The 7,586-nt window shown below is 49.9% G+C and overlaps 1 protein-coding gene across 1 annotated transcript; it reads right to left on the reverse strand.

Annotated features, from left to right (window-relative positions):
- Positions 1–2,143: 2,143 nt before the first annotated feature.
- On the reverse strand, positions 2,144–6,523 carry TMEM247 (transmembrane protein 247). Its single transcript, XM_045980394.1, has 3 exons — positions 6,407–6,523; positions 5,408–5,746; positions 2,144–2,332 (listed from the first exon to the last, which is right to left on the reverse strand). The coding sequence occupies exons 1-3, from the start codon at positions 6,521–6,523 to the stop codon at positions 2,144–2,146; spliced, it is 645 nt and encodes a 214-aa protein (XP_045836350.1).
- Positions 6,524–7,586: the final 1,063 nt, after the last annotated feature.

Below are 7,586 nucleotides of genomic sequence, written 5' to 3' on the forward strand. Positions count from 1 at the left end.
TCCTTTTACCTCAATCCCACCCCAGGATCCTGGGTCAAATACAATGACTATGAGAAATGACCCATAACAAACACTATCATTCAAAGTTTCATGAGAAATGACAGCTTTGTTGCTTTCAGGTAAATATCAGTCACGTGCAGCTATAAATGGGGGTGGACGTGTTGAACTGGGTGGAAAATGAGAAGTCACCGTGACTTCCACGGCATGCTAGTGTGTGCTGACCCTGAAGCTCAGGCCGATCTTCATGTGTTTTCACAGTCTCCCTCGAAGAGCCCAAGGAGACAGAAGCTTACTCTTTCATCCCTCTTAAGGCCCACCTCTGTGCCCCAGAAAAGGAGGGGTCATTACAGACTTGCCTGATTATTCTACTGCCTCCACCCTCACTCTGTTTGCTGCCTTATCCCCAGGGCATCCAATGCAAGCTGCAGGGTCCAGTCCTCCTTCCTGGGCGGGCGGGGTCAGAGCTGCTCAGGACCTGCTAGCAGGGGTGTGTGTGTGAGAGGAAGGGTCGGGACATCGGGGATGGAGGAGTTGAACTCCTCGTTACATACGTATCAGACACTTCATTTTGTGCCTGCTCTGAACCCTCTGGTGTTCAAAGTCTGTTCCTTTTCTTTGCTGCTGCCTGTTTCTTTGGGGCTGGGGGGTTATGTCCATCTCTGCTCTGGACAACTGTTTATTTGCTGTGCGTCTGTGGGTGTGTGTTTATGGGTGTGCACGTATGTGCATGCATTTGGGATTTGAGGGTTGGACTGTGTGGCCCGTTTTTGCTTTTTTTTTTTTTTTTCCCTTCCTACTTTCCATTAATGCAGCCCTGCCATCTTGCTCTGGTCCCAGTCAGGCGTTTGAGCCCTCCTTCCCCGACCCCCCTGGGAGCAGGTGTGCTCTGCTCCATGGTAGGGATACCCTTTGCCCATCGAACTCTGAAAGGCCTTTCCTGGGCTCCCTGGAGCTTCAGCAGCTCTCTGTGAACTGTCTTTAGGGCAGGCTCCCAGCTGCCCAGGCCCAGTGCTAAGTGGACTCTTGTCCACGGCCTGGTGCTGCTATCCTGACGTGTTTGCAGAGCTGGGAAGAGCCTGGGGAGGCTTGGCTCCTGCATGAGTCTCAGGTTACTCCAGTAACACAGTACTACACACTTAGTGGTTTAAAGCAGCTCAGATTTATTCTCTTACAGTTCTGGTGGTCACATGTCTAAAATGGCTTAGCCGGAGCTACATTCTTTCTGGAAGCTCTAGGAGAACATTCATTTCTGTGCCTTCCCTAAAGGCTACTCTGCTCTACTTGGCTCATCCCAGCTTCCAATTCTGTGTCCACATCCCCTTCCTTCTCCGACCGCCTCCCTCCTGCCTCCCTCTTGTGAAAAGCCTTGTGATGACCACTGGGCCTGTAGAAAAATCCAGGCTCATCTCCCCTGTAAGGTTGTTTTTTTTTTTTTTTTAAGATTTTTATTTATTTATTTGACAGACAGAGATCACAGGTAGGCAGAGAGGCAGCCAGAGAGAGAGGAAGGGAAGCAGGCTCCCTGCTGAGCAGAGAGCCGGATGCGGGGCTCGATCCCAGGACCCTGGGATCATGACCTGAGCCGAAGGCAGAGGCTTTAACCCACTGAGCCACCCAGGCGCCCCTCCCCTGTAAGGTTTTTAACTTAATCCCCTCTCCAAGTCTCTTTTGCCATGTAAGGTAACATATTCACAGGTTTTGGGCTTTTGGGACATGCACTTCTTTGGGGGGCTTACCCCCAAGCCTACCACAGCACCCCACACCTCAGAGAAGATCTGTACAAGTGAGGAGATGTGGTAGATCCCAAGCCAACCTGGTCATAGTATGATTTCTGTGATTCTAGAAACCCCAAGTTCCTTCTCCCTCTAGATACCTCTCTAGATTGGTCACTTCTGAGATCCTCCCCTCAGGGCCCAAAGCATCTTCATCCACGCTGAGAATTTAGGCTTTGTATAAGGCCTAAACATGGTTCTTCACACTAAAGTGTCAATGGTTGACAGCAGAGTCTTTCTAACAGCAAGCTCTGACTGGAGGGAGGCTTGTGGGAGGGAAGGAGGAGGGAGGGAGGCCAGAGGCTAACTTGGATCGTGTCCTAGTAACCCACTAGCATGGGGGTTCCCAGTGATGGAGGGATCAAAAGCACCTAGAAGTAGGACCATAAAGTTTTAATCAAACAGAGCAAAATGGCCGCAATGCAGAACAGGTAGTGCTTGGAGAAGAGAAAGAAGATCAGCTCCTTGGTGACATAGATTATGTGTATAAAGATGAAGCAGTACAGGAACATGGCAAACTGGTTCTGGGGGAGCAGGAGGTCCTGGAGGCCTCCCGAGAACTGTGGGGGAAAGAAGAAAGCGCTGCTGGCCAAACCACGCTGCTTGGCAACCGGGCAGGTCTGGTGTCAGTCCTGCTCCCGTGTCTCTTCCGGAATATGACCTCGGGCAGGCCGTCTTCCTCACCTGAGGGAAGGGTCACCATACCCCCCTCGCAGACTACAGGAGGAAGAGTGGGCCAAGAAGGGAAGCATCCCTAGCAAGGTCACGGGCACGTAGAGGGACCTCCTAGGTCTTCACTTCTTCAGTCTGCTCTCATCCCTCCTGAGTCAGGCACCAGGCGACAACATCCTTTCTCTGAGTTCTCTGCTGCCTCCAGTCACACACGTGCAGACGTCTCTGATTCTGAGATCCCCAAATCTGCATACCTGTTCTCGGGAATGTTCTCTGGATGGCTTGCCCTAACACTCAGCCTTGTTCTCTGCACAGTGGCTCAATGAGAGGGCACAAGTGCCTGTTTCTGACTCTTCTTGTCCCGGCACATGTCTCAGGGCTTAGTCTGTGGCCTATGGGCCTGAGGTTGGGTCTCCCTGGTGGACAGGTGGTCAGAGACAGGGGATAGGACTTCCGATATTCCACAGTATCGAGCCTGGGGAAAGCAGCTTGAGTTGTCTGGCTGATTCTGCCTGCGTATTGTTCATTTCTGAAATCTATGTAACTGAGGTCCAACAAGCCCGCATTTTAACTGTAGAAAGCATCAACGTATAAGTATAGCGAAAGCTGAAAAACTATTTTGATCTGTAGTTAAGAAGGCATCACCCATGGTTTATTCTCTAAAATATCTTTTAAAATCATGCCATGCCTTTTGTAAGCAGGCAGATGGTTGGGACCGTGTTACCCTAACCTAGCGAGAAACATACTCACAGAGGTAGTTCCCAATACAATGAAATCTACCCATCCATTCATCTAGAAAAAGAGAAAGTGGGGAGGGGGCTTAAACATCACCTGCCAGTAAATGCACGAAACATTAAACAGCTTTGTAAACGGTCACCAAAGACCAGGGTTGTGGACACACCATTGTTTGGACAACTATAGAAAATGTGAGGGCAAATCAATAAACCCGAGAGGGCGGAAAATGACTCCGGTGATGCCATTTCTAAAGTGAATAGCAAGGCAAGCTGAAGACCAGAGGAAGAAACCCAGGATTCTAGCGGGAGGGGATGCTGCGTGGGTGGTCTGCCCACCCACTGCGGCTCCAGGTCCATGGGCTTCTGCCCCCCAAAGCAGCCAGCATGCGTTTTCAGCCTGAAATGCTCATGGGTGAGAATTATGATTTTGACAACCAAACATGCATTTTGTGACCTTTTAGACTTTTCACAACATTTTCACAACATTTTCTATCTTTTGAGCAGAAGACAGACAGCAGATAGACTATACACCAAGGGTTTCCAGCTCATCCAGCAAGAGTAAGATTTTCAAACTAAAAAAGGGAAAACAAATATGGTTAGAAGGAGGCAGAGAGCAAAGGCACAGTAACTTAACCTCAGGTGCTTTAAGTAGTTTCAGGCTCCAACTCCTGACACATTTTACCCCACAATACTGAGAACAAAACCCCAAGCTTGGAAATGGAACTTAGTAGTGAGAAAAACAAACAAACAAACAAAAAAAAAAACAACAAAAAAAGAAACCTCAGGAAATGTGCCAGAATCTTAGAGACAAGCAAATATTTTCTAGATTTTTAAAAGGAGGGGGAAAATGGATGGATTCTGGAAATCCCAGTTCAGTAAGCTTGACTTAGCTCAGAAAAACCATTCAGTGTATAATTAAGCAGGTATTGTGTGAGCAAGAAAAAAAAAATTGTTAAAACCAGCATGTGTTCATTGAAAACAAATCATGCAAAAACCAATCTCCTTTTCTTAAAAAAAAAAAAAAAAAGGACCAGTCAATTAGGGAAATGCTATATAGGTAGTGTAATATCTTAATTCTGGGAACCATCTGCCAGTGTGTCTCAAGATAGTTTTCTGGACAAGGTAGAGAAACGTGAGCTGGATAAAATGTAACCCAAGGGTGCTGATTAATGGAACATTGCTAACCTGTAGGGAGATCTTTTAGTGGTATTTACTTTAGGTCATATCCTCCTCAACAATTATAGCAATGACTTGGATAAAGACAGAAGGCAAGTTTCTCAGAAGTGAGGATGACTCAGAGCTGGGAAGCATAGCTAATACATTACATCCCAATAAAGTTGAAAAGTGATGAATGTAAGTTGTTGCATTTGGGTCAAGAAGTGAATTGCATGAGTACATAAAAATGGTAATAGCTAACATTTATTGCGTGCTTACCTAATGTGCCAGGCTCAGGGCAAAGTGCCTCGTGTGTTTGCTTTCCTTCACTCCTCGCTGGAACCCTGTGAGGTGGGGACTACCTTTCTAGATGCACAAATCTAGGCTCAAGGAGGATTCATCTCTTGCGCAGTATCACACGGTTTATACACAGTACAGCCAGAGTTTTAACCCAGGGCTGATTTTAAAGCCCAGGCAACATGCTTTCAACAATGGCATCTTTTGACTATTTAGGACTTAGAGTGGCCCTGGGCTCACAGTGCTAATAAGCCCTTCCCATCCCATGTGACCGAAAGTAGACTTTCTTATCCCCTCATTTAATACACATTAGGGGAGAGGGGTCCATTCCTGCCTGGAGATGCCTCGGTTTTAGTTGACAACAAGGCAGAGCAATCCCACGGAACAAATGCGGCTCTGACCCCGGGAGATGATGGTTTTATCCAAATCCCTGGGCGGACTGCTGTCCGTCTCCCATCTCTTAAACGAGATGCAGAGAGAACTAGAGAATGCTGGAAAGCCAGTCACAGAGGAAGCGGTGAAGACTCCCCCCGCCCCCCCCCCCCAGAAGGAAAACTGTGGGCAGGCGGGTGGGCGGGGGTTCCGGGGCCCCTCCCAGGGTCAGCTCTCCGTCAAGAGTTGATCTAGCTTAGCGGGGACGCTAAGCCAGATCAGGGCGGGATGCAGGCCTGAAGCAGCTCAGTGGGGCTCCCCCTGCAGGGCAGGGAGGGGGTCCCCCAGCCCTCCGGGCGGGCCTGCGGGCCTCTCGCCAGCGCCCCCTACTTTTCGGTCACCTACCAGGCGGGGCGTCACCTGCTGCTGCAGCTGCTCCATCACCTCCTCGTGCTGCCGCTGGCGCTCGTTCTCCTCGTGCACGTACTTGAGCCGCGTGAGCTCGAACTCCATGCGCACCTTCTCCAGCTCCATCTCGGTGTTGCGCTCGGTTCCCGGGGTCTCCGGGGCGGCCGGAGCGGGGGACAGCTCCCCGAGTTCAGGCCCGTCGCCCGCCTGGCCCTTGGTGGTGGAGCCAGTCTTGGAGGACCCTGACTTGGGTGGCCCTGGGCAGCCTCCGTCCTCGCAAGCTTCCATCTCCTCCAGGTGGTCGTGGGAAGAGTCTGGCTTCGGGGACTCTGCCTCCTGGAGCAGTGAATGGGAGATCCAGGGGACACTGAGGAGTGTGCCTGGGGCTGCCCCTGCTCCACCCTGGGCACCTCCGCAGCCTGCCGGCCACCACGGCCTGGACGATCGATCGTGTGGAAGAGGGCTGTGGCCTGTAAGGATCTAGGCTGAGTTCTAGCCAGAGGCGCACTTACCTGGAGCTAGCAGGCCCTGAGCGTCACAGGGAAGGGGAGGCACCCTGACATGAGGGAAGGGTGCCCTCAAGTTGCAAGGGGAGGCTTGAGGAGTTGAGGCAGAAGTCTGTCTTCCTGGTAAATTTCCCACCCCCACTCTGTCTAACTTTGAGATAGTCAGAAACCCAGTGTAGGGGACCAACACAAGGGCTGTGGGGGAGCCAGGTCGTATTGGCAGAGGGAGGACAGGGCCCTGAATGGGGAGGTAGGTGGGAGAGACCAAAGCCAGCCTCAGATGACTTCACAATCTTATTAAGGGCTACCTGGTCCCTGGTGACAGCTGGGGCCAGTTGTGGGGACGGGGTACATGCGACTTGCTCTTCTTAGTAGCTCTCTGGGATCTCCCAGCACTCAGCTCCTATCACGTGTCCCCATGACACCCTCCTCCTCCCCACGTAGGGACAGGTGGGGGCAATGAAACGAGGTATTCCCCCCCCCCCCTTACCAAAGAAGCCCTTGATTTCCCTTCAGACTTGGAGTCATCAGGCGCCACTTTGGGGAAGGTTGGGCAGCTTTCTCCTGCTCCCCGGGCTTCCATCATTTCTCTGTCCTCTGCTGCCATCCAGAAAACCACAATGCTGCCAACTGGGGCCAAAGGACATCTTTGAAGGTACTAATATTTGGCTTCACCAGATTCCACAGTCGGGCCACCATCACAATCCCCTGTCCTCATAATAACCCACATTCTACTAGTTGCTAGGGCCCCTTTGGTGGAGGCTGCGACACACCTTTGAGGCCCATTATTAGGAACTGCACGATGGGCCTTCGCCACTGTAGGGACTCCTTTAGACACTAGAATTCCACCACTCGAAATCCAGAGTTCTGGCATCTGAAATCTCCCTTGGGTCCCTCTTTTAAAGGCAGACTGCATCGGGGTGAGTTCAGTTAGCTCCACAAACCCTGTTAGAGGCTAAATTGTGTCTCTCCCCCCCAAATTCATATGTTGAAGCCCTAATCCCCAGTGCCTTAGAATGTGACCTTATTTAGAGCGAGGGCCTTTCTAGAAGTGATTCAGTTAAAATGAGGTCATTAGGATAGGTTCTAATCCAGTATGACTGATGTGCTTGTAAGAAGAGGAAATCTGGGCACGGACCTGCACAGAAGCAAGATGGACTGAATGTAAGGGGGAAAACGACCATCTACAAGGAGAGAGGCATGTATCACTGTTTTCCAGAGAAACTATACATATATAGTTTTGAATATATATTTGAATATATACTGAATATATTTGAAATAGAAATATATTTAAATATTTATAAATATTTTAAATAAAATATATTTGAATATATATTGAAACAATAAATATATATATATATATTTATATTTTTATATGTGATTCATTATGAGGAATTGGCTCCTGTGATTGTAGGGGCTGAGCAAGGGTGGCAGGATCCGCTGTCTGTGAGCGGGAGCCCCGGGAAAGCTCATGGTGTAAATTGCAGTCCTAATCCAAAGGTCTAATAAGGAGGAGAGCTGCGGATGTAAGTCTCAGTCCGTGGCCAGGAGAAGACTGATAGCTCAGCTCAAGCAGTTAGGCAGAGAGAACCAAGTGGGAGTGAAAGGGGACGAGGGGGAAGGAGAGGAGAAGGAGAAAGAATCTGAAGCAGACTCCACGCTGAGGGCTG

Source organism: Meles meles, chromosome 16 (genome assembly GCF_922984935.1).
Source record: "Meles meles chromosome 16, mMelMel3.1 paternal haplotype, whole genome shotgun sequence".
NCBI lineage: Eukaryota > Metazoa > Chordata > Mammalia > Carnivora > Mustelidae > Meles > Meles meles.